The 20,152-nt window shown below is 44.2% G+C and overlaps 1 protein-coding gene across 1 annotated transcript in view; it reads right to left on the reverse strand.

Moving 5' to 3' along the window:
• The window catches only part of LOC126200001 (homeobox protein six1-like), a gene marked incomplete at its 3' end in the record, with an annotated part of 471,023 nt that overhangs the window by 64,141 nt on the left and 386,730 nt on the right, over positions 1–20,152 (reverse strand). The window contains exon 2 of the mRNA XM_049936671.1: positions 13,175–13,325. Coding sequence (XP_049792628.1) covers positions 13,175–13,325 — 151 coding nt within the window. The remainder of the gene's footprint in view (positions 1–13,174; positions 13,326–20,152) is intronic.

Below are 20,152 nucleotides of genomic sequence, written 5' to 3' on the forward strand. Positions count from 1 at the left end.
TTGAAACGAGACTCATCCGACCAGGCAACTTATTTCCAATCATCAACAGTCCAGTGTCGGTGTTGACGGGCCCAGGCGAGGCGTAAAGATCTGTGTCGTGTAGTCATCAAGGGTATACGAGTGGACCTTCGGCTCCGAAAGCCCATATCGATGATGTTCTGTTGAATGGTTCGCACGCTCACCCAGCATTGAAACTGCAGTAGTTCTTGGAAGGGTTGTACTTCTGTCACTCTGAACGATATTCTTCAGTCGTTTTTGGTCCCGTTCATACAGGATTTTTTTTCCGGCCGCAGCGATGTCGGAGATTTGAAGTTTTGCCGGATTCCTGATATTCACGGTACACTCGTGAAATAGTCGTACGGGAAAATCCCCACTTCATCGCTACCCCGGAGACGTTGCGTTCCATCACTCGTGAGCCGACTATAACACCACGTTTAAATTCACTTACAGCTTCATAAGTTGGCATTGTAGCAGCAGTAACCGATCTAGCAACTGCGTCTGATACTTGTCTTATGTAGGCGTTGCCGAGCGTAGCGCCGTATTCCGCCTGTATTTGAATACGCATGCCTATACGAGTTTCTTTGGCGCTTCAGTGTAATAAACCAGGAATTATTGTCTTTATTTTAAACACTATCCTAATTTATCATTCACTGCGTTAACAGTGATACGCAGCAGTCCTGTGGATATATTTGGCGATAAGGAGTTGACCGAAATGCACTACGTGCACGGGTTTACTGATTGCAAAGGAAGAGCGGGTCAGTGACTATGCTGACTGTTCCTGCAACGACAGCAACCACATGACAATAGTTTTGCCTCTGAGAGTTGTTGCATTACCCCGCGTTTCATGTTGTACTTTTCGCTAATTGCTTATTAGGAGTTTTTCACTTTTGTCTAATTATTCTCACAGAAACAAAGGTGATTGTGGTAACATACCGAATAAATCATAGTTACTGAGCCGTGGCGCCATTGAATTAGTAGAGTGTTCTGTCTGGCGCCACTGGCTGAGTTGTAGTATCGACTATCCCTCTTGCGACCCCATTGCCAATATCTATGAGGAAGGAGTGGTCTCTGTGGGTTGTGTCCTTAGAAGGTCTTTGCTTGCTGATACATATACGGGGTTTGCTGGTCCGAGAAGGAGGCACGTAGTTTGTGGATTGGCGGTTGCGTCGCGACAAAAGGTAGTCACGTGGTCCGAGCGGCCGAAGCCACGAGCTGCGCAACGGCCTGAGCAGAGCGAAGATATCGGAGTATTTCACCGGGGTCTGCGTCGACTACAAACAGCAGGCCGACATCCCGTCGGTTGATTGGCAACATTCGTGTCGGACGACCGCTTGTGGCCTGGCCGCCCTCATCTACCTGGCTTTCATTGGCACCACTCAGTAACCGCTGCTACGAACCGTGGATCCATGGAACTGCTTGCTGATAAAGGTGAGTAATATTCTGTAATCCTCGTGGTGATTTGTGTTCTTGTCTACCTGCCCTCCGAGTTTTACTCGGCGGCTCTTTGGTCGTAAATACAGGCCGTAGGACTGTACTAAAACACTAGTTATCGTTTGAAAACTTGTACTGCTATTATATTGCAATTTACACCCGATCATTAATGTCCTAATGATTCAGCTCCGACGGCCGCTGTGGCCGAGCGGCTCTAGGAGCTTTAGTCCGGAACCGCGCTGCTGCTACGGTCACAGTTTCGAATCCTGCCCTGGGCATGGATGTGTGTGATTTCCTTAGGTTAGTTAGGTTTAAGTCGTTCTATGTCTAGGGGACTCATGACCACAGATGTTGTCCCATAGTGCTTAGAGCCATCTGAACCACTTGAATCAGCTCCTGGTCGTAAATACAGCCAGAACAATTGTACTAAGGCACAGGTTGCCGTTAAACAAAGGGGTCTTCTGGTTAGATTTGGATGTTAACCGGCTCAATTCTGTGATTGTAATTTCATTAGTTATAATCTGAACAACCTGTTGTACTAAACTGTGCGTTACTGTCTTTGAAAGACTGTGTCATTATTGTTGTATTTTTAGCTGGATCTTCTGGTTCCTCAGAGTGAGTTCTCTTGCAGTAAGTGTTCATAAGTGATGTTTTAAGACGTTCCTTCAGAGCGGTCTTAATAACTGACAGTCAGTTTAACTCTGAAAATATTAACAGCCATATGTCATCAGGGCTTTAGTCAAAATAAGATTGTCAAAAGAGACGGGTTGGGATCCAGTCGCACCTTGGTTGCCGATTGAAATTAAGAGGTTGGTTGCTTCGAAGTAAGCCTTATCATTGTCATATTGTTTCCTAATCTGTTTAACCTTTAAGCATAGGTGCGCATCTTAACTCCGAACCTCTCGACATACAGCTTTTAAATTAAAAGTTACGTCATCTGTTGTGAGCAACTGAATCACTCTTGCCATCAATGGTGCTTATATAGTTTCCATGTGTTGCAGAAGGGCATTTAATAAGACAGACTGTGTCCAGCGCAGTAGTAAACACCGCTGTTTCACCTGTCAACGGGCGGGCTGCAGGTCTGGCCGTCTTATAATTATTGTGTGCTGTTTTGATTTCTCTTGCAAAAGCTTATTTATTTTGCAAATTTGTTCATTTTGTAAAAAAGAACACTAAGTTTGTGGTTATATATTGTTAAATAAACAGGTTGTGTGAAAATAAAGTTATATTGGTGGGTCCCCCTTCCACGTTTTCCTAAATTCCAGTAAGTACCATGTTTCAGTTACATAATTACTTTCTAAAGAGCCGTCGGAGACGGTGGGTTCCGCATACCAAAATGTATCGCTCTGAAAGTTTGTCGGAGGAGTTCTGATTCAACTTGTACCAGAAAGGATCAAGCGGCAGGATTCTTGTTCAGAAATCGGATTTGGAAATTATTTGTTTATAAAAAGGTCGTCTCATGCTTCCTCTAAGAAGAAGAAACATGTACCAGTATGTGTCGGAATTCGACGGCGGTGGGATTGTGGCGTATCAGGATTGCGGTTTATCAAAAAAATGGCTCTGAGCACTATGGGACTTAACAGCTATGGTCATCAGTCCCCTAGAACTTAGAACTACTTAAACCTAACTAACCTAAGGACATCACACAACACCCAGCCATCACGAGGCAGAAAAAATCCCTGACCCCGCCTGGAATCGAACCCGGGAACCCGGGCGTGGGAAGCGAGAACGCTACCGCACGACCACGAGCTGCGGGCTGCGGTTTATCCTTCCGCCAGGTTCGCATTGGTCGGAATCCAACAACAGTTAGGCGGTTGTGGAATCGATGGGTTCAGCGGGGCTAGACTCAACGCCGTGTTGGACATTAACGACTCGCGGAACTAGAGTTTGTGAGGACGAACAAACTGTTCATCCGGTCTTGCAGGATCGTATGAGGGATATGCAGAAAGTCACAGACGTTTCGGTCTATCGCAGCGATGGGCGGTGCTACAGCCGCTATTTTGGGGTCATAAAGTTCCTACACTCAGTACGCATCCAGCGGTACTAGCGTGCGCTCTGTGTCTCTGCTTTTTTATAACTTGTTAAAATGTGCGCTGCACTAGAAAATCCCGCCACTTGTGAGCTGCCTTCTGTGATTAGGTTTTTGTTGGAAAAACCTGCAAACCGATCGAAATTTCTAAATTTGTCGCGACCATTGTGATGTGCACGGAAAAGAAGTAATGAGTGAAAGCCGCGTGTTCCAATGGTGCACTGATTTTAAAAATGACCCTACCAGAATTCGCGACGAGGACTGCACTGACAGGCTTTGCCTTGTGACTGACGAATTGGTGATGAAAATCAACGACGAAATGCGTGAAAATCGTCGTTTCACGACTAAGGAACGTTTTCCCCAAATTTCATGGTTTTTCCATACCGTTAATTATTATTTCAAAACGTCTGTCACTTTCTGGATTGTTCTCGCATAAATCCTGTCATGCACCTTGAACTAGGTTCAAATGGCTCTGAGCACTATGGGATTTAACATCTGTGGTCATCAGTCCCCTAGAACTTAGAACTCCTTAAACCTAACTAACCTAAGGACCTCACACACATCCATGCCCAAGGCGGGATTCGAACCTGCGACCGTAGCGCCTTGAACTAGGAACTGGGCTTGTCTGCAGTGAGACAAGTATCCAAACGAACAGTATGACGACATCTGGGACACACACTATGGACTGCCAGCAAGGCTACCTTTGTTGGTGCTTTCCTTGACATGGCAGCAGACACAGGCGCCCGGCAGTTGTATGCCCAAAGACCACTCTGGACTCATCGGTGATGCTACGTTGTCTTTCCAATCGAGCCCCGGTTCTGCGTTTTGCATCACGATGTTTGTATCCGTTTGTTGAGGCTCGAAGGAGAACGAGCGCTTACATATCGTATTCGTCTTCTTTGTACAGCGCCAGAACCTGGCGTGGTGGTACGGCGTGCAGTTACGTGTATAACATACACTGACGAAAAAAATCGCAGTACCAAAAAATAATCAATGTAGAGTGATGAAATTTCGGAAATACATTTTTCTAGGTGACGTATTTAAGTGATTCATATTGAAAGATCACAGGTAAGCGTGGGATAAGCCATTGCAAATGTGAAGTGGTGGTACATTAATAACCGGTGTAACCGCCAGAATGTTGAAAGGAAGCATGCAAACGTTCATGTGTTGTGTTGTAAAGGTGCCGGATGTCAGTTTGTGGGATGGATTTCCATGCCTGCTGCACTTGGCCGGTCAATACGAGGATGGTTAACTTGGGTGTGGTTGACGCTGGAGTTGTCGTCCGATGATGTTCCGTGTGTGTTCGATTAGTGACAGATCTGGTGATCGAGCGGGTCAAGGCAACATGTCGATACTAGAGCATTTTGGGTTGCAACAGCGGTATGTGGGCGAGCGTTGTCTTGTTGGAAAACACCCCTCGGATATGCTGTACATGAATGGCAGCACAACAAGTCGAATCGCCACAATGACGTACAGTTTTGCAGTCAGGGAGCGTGGGAAACTACGAGAGTGATCCTGCCATCATAAGAAATCGCGCCCCAGCCCATAAGTCCATGTGTAGCTCCAGTGCGCCTAGCAAGCAGACAGGTTGGTTTCAGGCTCTCAACTGACCTTGTAACCAAAACATGGCCATCACTGCCACCGAGGCAGAACCAGCTTTAATCAGAAAACAAAACAGACCTCCACCCTGCCTTCCAAAGAGCTCTCGCTTGGCGCCACTGAAGTCGCAAATGGCGGTGGTTTGGGGTCAGTGGAATGCAAGCTACACGGCATCTGGCTCGGAGCTGTTGTTGAAGTAACAGATCTGCAGCACTTCTGTCACTGTGGTGCCAACTGTTTCTGCAGATGCAGTGTAAGAAGGGTCAGAGCCAAACGCGAACAATATGGTCTTCCCTCTCGATAGCGTCAGATGGCTGTCCTGAGCCCGGTCTTCCTAGCGACCGTAAATCCTTGTGACCGTCGCTGACTGCAGTCACACATCGTGGCTACATTCCTGCCAAGTCTTTGAGCAATATCTCAGAAGGAACATCCAGCTCTTGTAGCTCTATTACACGACTTCGTTCAAACTACAAAAATAATGGTTCAAATGGCTCTAAGCACTATGGGACTTAACATCTGAAGTCATCAGTCCCCTAGACTTAGAACTACTTAAACCTAACTAACCTAAGGACAAGTCCATGGCCGAGGGAGAATTCGAACCTGCGACCGTAGCAGCAGCATGATTCCGGACTGAAGTGCCTAGAACCGGTCGGCCACGACAGCCGACCTTCTTTCAAACTCAGTGATGTGTTGATAATGGAGTCTTTGTCGCCTTAAAGGCATTCTTGACTAACACCAACTCACTACCTCCAGTCTCAAAGGCAACTAACACTCACGACTGTTACAGCGCGTATCTAAAGCAAACCTGATTTGTATCCTCATAGGGGTGCTATTATCGCCAATCTTATGCGAGTTGCGCGAAGTCTGAGTAGACATTATCTTTCACACGTAGAAATACCCCTGCCTTCTTTAGTTTATATCGCATATCTCCTTCTTGGTGTTTCGATATTTCTCCGTCAGTATATATCCGGTACTTTTGACGCCAGCCATTAACTTTCCGACGTATAAAAGCAGGTGGCTGTGCATAATCTTCGAGATCTGCGAGACGTTATGTTTCAACAAGATAACACAAGGCCGCATGCTGCTTGCGCTGTCCTGACGCATATCTCCTTCTTGGTGTTTCGATATTTTCCCGTCAGTATATATCCGGTAATTTTGACGAAAAAGACGATCGTGTGAAACCCAGCTCGCGCTATTCGTCAACGAGACTCAGAGGGCCGTAGAAACGGGTTCCCAGGTAGATGCCGTGTTTCTTGACTTCCGAAAGGCGTTCGATACAGTTCCCCATAGTCGTTTAATGAACAAAGTATGGACTATCAGACCAACTGTGTGACTGGATTGAAGAGTTCCTAGATAACAGAACGCAGCATGTCATTCTCAATGGAGAGAAGTCTTCCGAAGTAAGAGTGATTTCAGGTGTGCCGCAGGGGAGTGTCGTAGGACCGTTGCTATTCACATTATATATAAATGACCTTGTGGGTAACATCGAAAGTTCACTGAAGCTTTTTACGGATGACGCTGTAGTTTGTCGATAGGTTGTAACAATGGAAAATTTTACTTAAACGCAGGAGGATCTGCAACGAATTGACGCATGGCGCAGGGAATGGCAATTGAATCTCAATGTAGACTAGTGTAATGTGCTGCAAATACATAGAAAGAAAGATCCTTTATCATTTAGCTACATTATAGCAGGTCAGCGACTGGAAGCAGTTAATTCCATAAATTATTTGGGAGTAGACATTAGGAGTGACTTAAAATGGAGTGACCATATATAATTAATCGTCGGTAAAGCAGATGCCAGACTGAGATTCATTGGAAGAATCCTAAGGAAATGCAGTCCGAAAACAAAGGAAGTAGGTTACAGTACACTTGTTCGCCCACTGCTTGAATACTGCTCACTGGTGTGGGACCCTTACCAGATAGGGCTGATAGAAGAGATAGAGAAGATCCAACGGAGAGCAGCGCCCTTCGTTACAGGATCATTTAATAATCGCGAAAGCATTACGGAGATGATAGATAAACTCCAGTGGAAGACTCTGCAAGAGAGACGCTCAGTAGCTCGGTACCGGCTTTTGTTGAAGTTTCGAGAACTTATCTTCACCGAGGAGTCAAGCAGCATATTGCTCCCTCCTACGTATATCTCGTGAAGAGACCATGAGGATAAAATCAGAGAGATTAGAGCCCACACAGAGGCATACCGACAATCTTTCTTTCCATGAACGATACGAGACTGGAAAGGAAGGGAGAACCGATAGAGGTACTCAAGGTACCCTCCGCCACACACCGTCAGGTTGCTGCGGAGTATGGATGTAGATGTAGATGTAGAGAACCATTATGTTTCTGACGTATAAAAGCAGGTGACTGTGCACTATCTTCGACATCTGCGAGACTATGTTTCAACAAGATAACACAAGGCCGCATGCTCCTCGCGCTTTCCTGATTTATGTCGATACGGAAGGTGTTGGACTGGTGCCCCGGGCAGCGAGTACTCGGGGTTTCTTACCCCTCCCTGTCGTTGCAATTTTATGATCAGCGGTGTGCATTAGTAATGTAGCTGAAAGTATATTACGAAGTTCTCGCAGTTTTTCCATAAAATCTTCTCTGTAGAAAATGTCTCGACGCCATTTATTTGCATTATCATTGCGACAGAGGCATGCATGTAGTTTATCGCCCGAGGCCTTGATGAAGTATGACGCGTAATCTGAGTGTCTGCATGATCGACAGCTGCTAATGAGCCACGCATCTCGTGGACCAATGCGTCCGCACGCAATTAACTGACTCAGTTATCAAAACCAACAAGTGTTATGACACAATAACAACACGTTGCGCGTGCTTCTGACACAATCACTTTGCCTTTTGACATACGCATGTAAACAAGACGCTACGACCTCTACCGAGGAAGTGAACATTGCGTGCTTTTGTAACGAGCGCAAGCTTCTAGATCATGTCAGCTCATTGTAAACGGGCCACTACAAGAAGTGTAGGCTGTATAAACTATTCCACTACATGGCGGCGGACTGATACAGCAACATCATTATAAGTTCATTGTAAACACAGTTGTAGGTTGCAGCTTTGTGGTCTATACTACAATATAAAAACAAGTAATTGTTTAACCTCGTCACCGAAAATGTCGGAACGTAGTTGACTTATTTACTTCAGATTTTCACTCAGTATTCTAACGAACATTTGAGCGGACACAGGCTACATATTTTTTAAAATAACTATGTATGTAATATATTGGTATAACTATGTATGTAATATATGTGTATAACTATGTATGTAATATATAAAACAGTAACTTCGTTACTAAAATTCTAGACCGATTTACTTTAAATTTTTACATGATACTCTAATGAACATTCGGCCTGATATAAGCTATACATTTTTGTTATGTATATAATGCATTACTGTATACAGAATATATAACGTGAAAACGTTGTTACCAAAAATCTCGAATGGCTCGTGACTGATTTACTTCAAATTTTCACGCGACACTCAAACGAACTTTCGGACAGTCAGAGGCTACATATTTATAATACACAAATATATATGTAAGAAGCAAAAGGAAAACGTTGTTATCAAAAATCTCTAAAAATGATAAACCGATTTGTTTCAAATTTTTCACGACACTCTAATAAACATTCTGACGGACATAGGGTACATATTTTTACAAGATTTACAATACATAAGTATATATTTAATATAGAAAAGTAAAACGTTGTTCTCAAAAATCTCGAAAAGTTCTTGACCGATGTATTTCAAATCTTCACCCGATGCTCTAGTGAACATTCAAAGGGATATAGACTATATATTTTTGTAATGAATATATATTATTAAAGTAAGTGTACAATGTGCGTGCCTTTAAAACTTAGAAACGAGTCCCGCTACGATCAAGGGAATTAAACGGTGTGGTAGCCGCCTATTCCCCGTCCACGAAAATGGTTCCCATTTTTACTTGATGGGTGTGCTTTTGAAGATATAAGGCCTGAGAAGTTACGCTCTCTAGGAATTTCTAGATGATTCCGGAACATTCGAGAGCATTCCACAACATTCCAGATTGTTCCACAATGATGCGGCATGTCATAAAATGTTCAGGAGTAGTCTGGAATATTCTGGAAGTTTTAAGAGTGTTCGAGAACATCCGAAACATCCTAGATCATTGTGAAACATTCCAGAACACTCTTCAACGTTGTGGAACGTTCAGGAACATAGTGGATCATTCGAAACCTTTTTGGTATGTTCTGGAATTCGCCACTGGTAGATCTACCCATTGGTAAGGGGTACATAAAGCAACACCCCTCGTGGTTTCGAACATCAGTTTCTCATCAGTGACAAAAGGAAGAACAGAAAAAGTAGAGCAGTGAGTGAACAAAAACAAACAGTGAATGTCGGTAGCGAAAGCGATCCTGTGACTGATTGTAAGCCGAAAATAAAGTGTGAAAAGTGTGTAAAGTGTACTTAGCGTATTTGTTAGTAAAAAGTTGATTTGATCTATATTTTAGACAATATCCAAACGTAAAATAAGAAGAGAACTTACCAGTTCTGAAGCAAAATGACGAAAACCGAAAGAACAGCAAAGAAACGAAACAGACGAAGAGCGCAAAGTACGTTTAAGTTCTCAAAAAAAAAAAAAAACAAGAATGAGCACCGGGAGAAGCAGAGAAACGAAGAACAACGAACGGATTGGAGAATCAAGAATTGCGAAACAATCTTATAATAAAAGACTGCGAACGCAAGCCAGGCGTGAAAATATCACCCTAGGAGAAGGGTGGACGAGGACGAGTAAAATGTACAACCAACAAATGAAGTATTCGACTACGATCCGACGGAAGAGTATAACAAACACAAACATGTCGTAGTCGGAAAAATGGATAAAATGTGCCTATCTTCCGAAGGGAAAAAATTCAATAGACGAACACCAGGATTCTGTTGCATGAATGGAAAAATTCGATTATTAACTCCCTGAGCGGTGCCGGGTACCCCAGCTAGTATATAATATGTACAAATGCATATGTAAGATACAAGCAGCATATCTACCGAGCTGCGGATCTACACAGAAGGGGCTATATTTACAGACCACCAGGTGTCACCATCCTACACAACGAAGTGTTTAGGCTCAGTGAACCACAATCTTGATTTAAGAAGGCCTGGTGTCTATAAGAGTCCCTGTAGCTGTGGGAGTCATACACTGGACAAATGTGTCGCAGCGTGCAGGACAGATGCGTCGACCAACGATGACACACACTTCTGGACCAGCCAGAGAAATCTGCAGTGGTCGAACACCGGCTCAGTACGGGAAAGGAGATGGCTGAAAGAAATATGACAACGTAGTCTCATACCGAAGCGATGACAATACTAGTAGTCTGTGCGGTTGCGGAATGAAAGCCATGGAGAGTGCTGGAATGCTGGAAATGGAAATGAGCGTATGGCTGTAGTAGCCGGGAGATCCCAGACGGGAAGTTCGGCCGCCAAGTGCAAGTCTTATTGAGTGCGACGCCACATTGGGCGACCTACGCGTTGACAGTGGGGATGAAATGATGATGATGACAGCACAACACCCAGTCCCAGAGGGGAGAGAAACTCCCTCCCCAACTCCCTCCCTGGAATCGAATCCTGGCTCCCGTGCGTGGCAATACAACGCTCTGACCATTCAGCTAACGGGGCGGACAAGGAGAGTGCTAAAAACTGGCAAGTTCTCAGGATTAAAGACAGACAAAAAGGTTTTTTGAGGGGATCGTATTCAAGATTTTGTTCATAAAATAAATGCAGTTGTTTTCACTGCGATTATACGCTACTTGCCACTATTACTTTACGTACTGTATATCGGCAGGGCGTAGGGTTGGCCGACGAAAGCGCATGGTATGATTGACAGTCTTGGCACGTGCGCCGGAGCTTTTGGTTCATCGTCCAGCAGACGGCGTAGCTATCTCTATCGCTACCGATTAGGATATCTCGTCTGTTGCCCACCGAATTTGGTGAGTTCACGCCTGCGCCGTTTCATCTTAGTCTGGCATAAAATATGAGGATTCAGTCACAGCCCAGTACTGATAGACTAAAACTATTAAAATAACTAACTGGCCGATCATGGGGACCCCTCCACTGTCCTTTACACAGACAAATTCCTGATCCACCCTATCCATTCTTCGAACACCCTGCTTTTCGACGCTTATCCCCCCCCCCCCCCCTCCCCCGAAGGAACCCCTTACCAACTCATCGAATTTCCACTTCTCCTCGTTCACAATGAACATATCCGAATAAGCTACACCATCTGCAAACTCGACTCCAACAATGCTATGTTGTCGCCTCTCCTTTACAGTCCTAGTGGTGCTGCTGCGACTGTACCTACACATCCCACCAATCCTCCACCTGCACACGTCCCCTCCTAAAGAAATTTCAATCCTCTCCCTCTCTCAGACTACGAACTCTGCCTCGGCGTGTACCCATCCTACGAACTCTGAATCCACCCTATTCATAACGCCGCCCCCCCCCCCCCCCACCGCCAATGGCTCCTCACCCCATACCACACCTCATTTTCCCCTTCCGTGTCGGTCCCCATCCCCTACACCTTTTTCATTTCAAATTTATAGTTCCCAATATCGACTACCCCTCTCTCTTTGCCCCCCATAACACCCCTATCTCATCACCACCTCTTTCTAGTCCACATTACCATAGCTCTCCTATCTCCCTCTGTGCATCTGTATCAACCATCTGCCGTGCCAGAGCAGGTCCTATTCCTGTTTAGTGAAAGTTTACAGTGCTTCGTCTTTAATGGTGAGTGTCTCTTCTGCGTTTTTTTCCCCAAGTATTTCTTGTTCTTCAAGTATTTTTGAATTGTTTCAACTGCTGTCTGTCCATTGTTTTTAAACTATTCATGAAGACAACATCACAACTTACGTTCTTCCATTAATTATATAGGAACAAATAAGCCCTCGGTCACAAATATTAAGTCAAAATTGACCTGGTTTCTACACTACTATGAGCGTCGTCTTCAGAATTAGACTAACTGTACTAAAACATTAGGTATATAGTACATTAATAAAATTAAAGTTTGTACTGGCTCGAAAACTTGCAGTACTTACAAGTTCACAGTACGAGCCGCCCTTAGCGGCTCGCCATCTCACAACTGTTCATGACGTCGCCTTTCCGGCTTAGATCTTTTTTAATATGTGACTTGTAAGTACTGCATCTTTTCGAGTCAGTACAAACTTTAATTTTATTAATGTACTATATACCTAATGTTTTAGCACAGTTAGTCTAATTCTGAAGACGACGCTCATAGTAGCGTCGAAACCAGGTCAATTTTGACTTAATATTTGTGACCGAGGGCTTATTTGTTCCTATATAATTCTGACACGGTCACTGAACCTTAGCAGCTATGTTCAAAGTTTTACGTTTCTTACATTAAGATTATCCTTAAAGAATTAAATTCATAGTAAATATGTCATCTTGTTTCGTGTTTAGCGTCTGTGTTAGTGTATAATGTCTACCGGCTAAAGAGTGGGTTGACTGTACCACAGCCAGACTCCCAACCTTCCCCACCCGCATGGGGTGAGGGTGTACGAAAAATAAATAAATAAATAAATAAATAAAATAAAATAAAAATAAAAACCATGTCGATCAGCTGCACCACTGAAATATTGTGGGAACTTCACAACGACATCCGATGTCTCGCCCGAGAACCATATCTTCAACTAATCCATCGAGCCTCGAGCAACACAGCCTGTTTGCTGGTATGTAAGATCCTATTAGAGCCAATGTATGCGCTACACTTACCCAGCGCGGTTTACAGAAAGCATTTCGCAGTAGCAAAGAGCTAGCAGCAGAAGCGATGTGTTTCACACTAGCGAAGACAAACAAGTTATTATACCTCCTAAGGTATGCATTTTAGAGCCCATGTTTACTGGACAGCGTTTTCTTGTTTTAGTTCATAGCACCGCCTCTCAAAATATGAAGTACATTATTTTAACGCCTAGTATGATTAGCATCCCGTCTGTAGCCTGAACAGAAACAATTACTACAAGGTAAGAGTTCGTTTCATGCTGGATGATGCACCGGACAGGGGTGCAGCATAGCGCCCAGTAGACGATGGTGGGACGGACAGGTGATGTGACGCACCTGCGTGGGAATGCCGGGCGGCTGCTGCTGCTGCTGGTCCAGCCCCGCGGGCGGCTTGTGGTCGCCGTCTGCAGACTCCGAGCTGGAGTCCAGCGCCGAGCTGGGGCCTGCCGCCCCCGCCTTGTCGCCTTCACCTCCAGACCGTCCGGACCTGCCGACACAACAAACACACAGAGATCAGCGACGCTCAGACTCCTTAAAAGCTACAACATTTTAAAAAAATTTGTTTTACACGTCTAGTTCTGAAGGACCTAATTGACGAGCAAATCTCCATGGTCACGGAACGAGTCAGTATATGAGATCAACATAGATAAAATAAAGTGCAGACGGATCCTATGCATTTGACAGGCTGCAATTATACCAGGTCCTATGGGTATAGGTACAGATATTGCGATAATTCGTACCTTGATATGTACCATCTTCTTCCTGCAAACACATCACATTAATTACTACGTGATGTTTTCTGCATGGTCGTAACTGTGCTGCGATGTGGATTATGCCTGACAGTATAGACTGTCAATTTTGGTTCCACGAATCCACACTGCAATACTTGGGCTGCTACCCAGGGTAATATAAATATTAATGTTCTCCTTGTACCACATCTACTTGGAAGTACTAACTAACCTAAACACATACTGCTCTTAATGTAATTCTTAGTCTGCTAATGAAGTAAATACTGATTGCTCCGAACACTGTCCTCTGTCACCAATAAAAATATCTGCGCTTATACCCCTAACAGCCTGAATATTACTACAATCAACACTATAACAAAGGAATTTTTCCAGAAAGCCCCCAACGGAGTAGAAAGGGTTACCCATGAGAAAATTCTTCAGTTTGGACGCGAATGTGGGAGGATTATTGCTAAGATTTTTTAATTAGCCTATTGAAACTGATCGCAGCAGAGTACTGCATGCCTTTCTGTACAGATGTCAAGGCGGTGCGATCCAAATGCAGACTGGATTTCTGCCAAGACTGGAAGCTGCTAATTCTTGGAAATAAGCTCATATTGTTAACTACAAACGACATTAATGAAGATAAATTTTGAGAGATCCATGTCAGAATAACGTATCCGTAGAGGCACCGTTCTGTGAAAGGTGAAAATAATGAAGAAGGGCGGAAGAAGAGAGGACAAGAAGAAGGGAAATAATTGGAGAACGCCATAATGGGAAGGAGGAGGAGATGTCGAATAGGGTTCAGGAGATTCGAACTGTGCTATGTTGAACAAAAATTCCAAGACACCTACCTCTTTTTCATATAGAGAGACTTTGTTCTTTATTTCGGCTGCTAGACGGAAGCACTCTCGTTATACCAAGTGAAACAACGCACTGTATAATGTAAGTGGTGTAGAGAGCATATGTTGTCGTCGACGTTTTCTTTACTACGATCTTTGTACTGATCGGCAATGAAACAATGTTATATCACAAACTAAAAGAATTATTAAAATCTGTACGTTTTAGTTCAGTGTAAAATTGTCTTGATTAGATGTTGTCAGAGAGGGGTGGGGGGGGGGGAAGGAGGGAGTTGAAACGTGGGTGTTTGCCCTAGGCGCCAGTTATAGATGATGATGTTCAGATGTGTGTGAAATCTTATGGGACTTAACTGCTAAGGTCATCAGTCTCTAAGCTAAGATTACACACTACTTAACGTAAATTATCCGAAGGACAAACACACACACACCCATGCCCGAGGGAGGACTCGAATTTCCGTCGGGACCAGCCGCACAGTCCATGACTGCAACGCCTTAGACCGCTCGGCTAAGCGCCAGTTATAACTACCTTGTTTATTGTCATTAGATTGCTATAATTCACAACAGCTTAGGCAACATTTCCTGTAAGACTGCTTAATGGTTACTGCACTTACATGTGGATAAATACTGAATGGGTCTAATAAACGAGAGTAGGACCATATAGTATTCGATAACTGAATTGGTAATAAACCTCTGGAGCGTTTGACACCATTTATGTATCGGCAACGCTTCGATGCCATATAAAATGGAATCAAAGCGTGAGATCAGCAGCAGGCAAAGTGAAAGGAAGACTTATATCTGAGGGAGAATTCTGGGAAAGTAAAGTGCACTGGTTAAGACCCTAGTGTGACCGCTTCTAGAGTGCTTTTGCAGTGCAGTTCTTCTCAAACTGACCTGACGGAAGACGTCGACGGAAGACAGAGGCGCTGCTACAAACGCAACAGGCAAGTGTAGCCCTTAACGAAGATGCCCAAAGAACTTAAATGCGAATCACTGGAAGAAGGGCGACGTTTTATCGTGAAACTGTTGGATGAATTAGAGAATCGGTATTCCCCTTAGTATGTACAGTAATTCTCCTGTCGTCATCGTATACGGTGCGCAGTGTTCTTCAGAATAAGATAAAAGCGAATATGGCATGAATTTTTCCATCGCAACAAGGGCGACTGGAACAGCGCAATTAGTAGTTAATAATGGTACAAAGTATATTCCGCAATTTGCGCTCTGTTCAGTTTTAGGTCCTTTTTGTTTTCATTCGACTTAAGAGAATCTTTTCTAATTCTCAGAACTTGTAAAATTTTTTAAAAAGATTTGTTTGAGTAGTTCTTCCACGACTGGTCCATTAAGATGTCAGATACTATGCCTTTGTTTCCTGAATGAATGAACTGATTGCTTATTATTTTTCTGCAGTTCCTTGATCTCTGTTTGGCCATCTACAGTTTTTGCAACCGTAGCAGTTGTCTTCCAAAACAATCTGTTTCTCTATGTTCTGCGCTTCCCCTTTGACGTTTTCGATTGTATAAAGACACTGTTGCGAATAGCTGTATCGCAGTACCTGAATTTAGCACCTCTCGAGACTGCCCTCTTAATGTATGGATTGTACGCTTTACCAAACGTAGCAGCCATCGAGTCTCATTAAATGTTATTATATTCTCTTTCATGCTTTTTCTCCAAAACAATCGTTCAATATAATTTCTTGTATACAGAAAGTAATATACGAGTATAGCACCTTTTTGCTATATCCATTATGTTTTGTTTTGCTTCTAAGTGCTAAATAACATCGAAAAGTATTTTTCTCGTTGAGTAGATCTGACTGTTTCACTACTGAAACAGTTTTCATTAAAAGGCTTTTTTCGTCTATTAACGCACTAATTTTCTGCTAAATGAAGCTTTTTCGTTTAATAGCCATGTTTCACAAAAGGAAAGATCAACAAGACACAAAACCACAAAATCCATTGATTAACTTCCGTCGTTGGCAGACGACGGCACTATCTCCTGTTTATGCACATGTACGATTAATATAGTGTTATCTCCCCTTCCAATAGCATTCAAATCGAAGATATCCAAGATACATTGAGTTGACAAAAGTCATGGAATTGCGATATGCACATGTACACATGGCGGTAGTATCGCATACACAAGGTATAAAAGGACAGTACATTGGCGGAGCCCCCTTTAGTTCCCATGTGATCCATGTGAAAAGGTTTCCGAAGTTATTATGGCCTCACAACGGGAATTAACAGACTTTGAACGCAGGATGATAGGTGGAGTTAGAAACATGGGACATTCCATTTCGGAAATAGTCAGGGAATTCAATGTTCCGAGATCCGCAGTGTAAGGAGTGGGTCGGGAATACCAACTTTCAGGCATTAACACTCACCACGGACAACGCTGTGGCCGACAGCCTTCACTTAACGACCTAGAGCAGCGTGTTTGTGTACAGTTGCCAGTGCTAACAGACAAGCAACACTGCGTGAAATAACCGCAGAAATCACTGTGAGACGTACGACGAACATATCCGTTAGGAAATTGCCGCGAAGTATGGCGTTAATTGGTTATGACAGCAGACGACCTCGGCGAGTGCCTCTGCTAACAGCACGACATCGCCTGCGGCGCCTTTTCAGGGTTCGTGACCACATCGGTTGGAGTCTACAGGACGGGAAACTCGTGTCCTGGTCAGATGATAGCCAATTTCAGTTGGTAAGAGGGGATGGCAGTGTTAGAATGTGGCGCAGACCCCACGATGCCATGGACCTAAGATGTCAACAAGGAACTGTGCAAGCTGGTGGTGGCTCTGTAATGGTGTGGACTGTTTTGGCTGGTCCAACTGAACCTATCATTGACTGGAAATGGCTACGTTCTGGTACTTGGATCATTTTGCGCCATTCATGGACTTCACATTCCCAAACAACGAACGAATTGATCATACAATGTAAACTTTCACGGCCGGTATTGACTTCACTTAAAACTTCCGGGCTGATAGGCCGTGGTCGAAGTGTTCGCCGTTTTACCTCCGATGATGTCTCCCGCAGTCGGAGACGAAACGTTAGGAGACAGTTTTACACTTCGACCACGGCCTATCAGCCCGGAAGTTTTAAGTGAAAACGAACGAATTGTTTGGATGATCATGCGCTGTATCGCCGGGCCACGACTGTTCGGGATTTGTTTGAAGAACATTCTGGGCAATTCGAGCGAACGATTTGACCATCCAGATCGCCCGACGTGAATCACATCGAGTATTTATGGTACGTAATCGAGAGGTCGGTCCGTGCACAAAATCCTGCACCGGCAACAGTTTATGGAAGCTATAGAGACCGCATGGCTCAATATTTCTACAGGGGGCTTGCAACGACTTGTTGAATCCATGCTACGTCGTGACATCTGACACGATATTAGGAGGTATGCCATGACTTTTGTCACCTCATTGTATTGTTTCATTACAATTTCGATCACACTGGACTCGCATTCGGGAGGACGACGGTTCAATCCCCTCTCCAGCCATCCTGATTTAGGTTTTCCGTGATTTCCCTAAATCGTTTCAGGCAAATGCCGGGATGGTTCCTTTGAAAGGGCACGGCCGATTTCCTTCCCCATCCTTCCCTAAGCCGAGCTTGCGCTCCGTCTCTAATGACCTCGTTGTCGACGGGACGTTAAACAACACTAACCTAACCTACAATTTCGATCGATTACCAGGTGCGTATGGCACCAGAATGAAAACGCTATGGTAGATTTGTTTACAAAAGGTTTATCACCATAACAACTTTTGTCGACCACAACATACATCTACCAACGTTCTTGAAGCTGCGGGAAGTCTTGATGACAGAACTGCATTCACGTGATCTTTGATGTCGAAATTTGTACCTTTCAGTACTGCAAGCAGTAATTGTCAACAGTTTTGGGAGGCTTTTACGAACGTTGGTGAAAGTGCGTTGAGCAAGACGGCGATTATCAGACGTCTCTAAGTTCCACGCGCAGGGGAACGCACGTCCCCGAAATGCCCGTTCTTAGAACTGCAGCGCACGTTGCAGCTGCCCGCCTCGCGTCGCCAGGACGAGTATTTTTAACGAGCTGCCAACACAGTCTCGTGGGCCGGAAGCCTGTTCTGCACTAGCGACTGTCTTCTCAAAATCGACATGTCGTGGTGGTTGCTCGTCCCGCGACTGCGTGTAAATCGGCCCCCAAACCACGTCAATGATCAACTGACTGTGCTAGGTGTAGAGTTATGAAATGCGTGTAAATCGGCCCCCAAACCACGTCAATGATCAACTGACTGTGCTAGGTGTAGAGTTATGAAATGCGTGTAAATCGGCCCCCAAACCACGTCAATGATCAACTGACTGTGCTAGGTGTAGAGTTATGAAATGCGTGTAAATCGGCCCCCAAACCACGTCAATGATCAACTGACTGTGCTAGGTGTAGAGTTATGAAATGCGTGTAAATCGGCCCCCAAACCACGTCAATGATCAACTGACTGTGCTAGGTGTAGAGTTATGAAATGCGTGTAAATCGGCCCCCAAACCACGTCAATGATCAACTGACTGTGCTAGGTGTAGAGTTATGAAATGCGTGTAAATCGGCCCCCAAACCACGTCAATGATCAACTGACTGTGCTAGGTGTAGAGTTATGAAATGCGTGTAAATCGGCCCCCAAACCACGTCAATGATCAACTGACTGTGCTAGGTGTAGAGTTATGAAATGCGTGTAAATCGGCCCCCAAACCACGTCAATGATCAACTGACTGTGCTAGGTGTAGAGTTATGAAATGCCGGCCGGTGTGCCGAGTGGTTCTAGGCGCTTCAGTCTGGAACCGCGTGACAGTTACGGTCGCAGGTTCGAATTCTGCCGCGGGCATGAATGTGTGTGATGTCCTTAGGTTGGGGGTTCAAGTAGTTCTGAGTTCTAGAGGACTGATGACGTCAGATGTTAAGTCCCATAGTGCTCACAGCCATTTGACCCAGTTACGAAATTCCAAATATGCTGACGGCTACCGTGGCCCAAAAACAGGTGACCGTTGCGCCGTCTGGTACCAACGGAAGTTAACCTCTCAGCGTTCATTCATGCTGTAGTAGTCGATTTAATTTTCAGTTTTTATCTTGTTCTTTCCTTCGTTTTTGTACACATTTAGAAGGATGCGTAAGGACTTGATATTTTACTATAAGCGATCTCCCATAAGAGAGACCAAATACCTGAACGCAAAGAGGTATTTAAGTTTAAGAACACCTGGACAAACAAAAAGTAATAGATGAAAAATGTTTTTAATGAATATTTTTTCACCAGTAAAAAGGTCTTATTCAGGGAACGGTGAAAATTTCGATATTACAGAGTACTTAGAAAGAAAGAAAAAACAATGGATACAGGGAAAAGATGCTATATATTACCTTCTAAATATTATCTGATATGTCTGCATGAACGTATTTTGTCGAGCACATAAATGTTTTTTTGAGATGTTTGGGTGACACTTCACTTCAGTTCTCAGCAGTGTGGAGTACTGAGCAAGCCATCTCTGTTAAAAACATTCAAATGAATTCCGAGTTGGTCAGTAATAAATTATCTTTGCTAATTCCTATATTAGCATAGCACCGCGCTCCTTCTTCAGGTCACAAGTGACCCATCGGGACCATCCGACCGCCGTGTTATCCTCAGATGAGGATGCGGATAGGAGGGGTATGTGGTCAGCACACCGCTCTCCCGGTCGGTATGATGGGTTTTCTGTGACCGGAGCCGCTACTATTCG

The sequence above is a fragment of the Schistocerca nitens genome, chromosome 1 (assembly GCF_023898315.1).
Source record: "Schistocerca nitens isolate TAMUIC-IGC-003100 chromosome 1, iqSchNite1.1, whole genome shotgun sequence".
Taxonomy (NCBI): Eukaryota; Metazoa; Arthropoda; class Insecta; order Orthoptera; family Acrididae; genus Schistocerca; species Schistocerca nitens.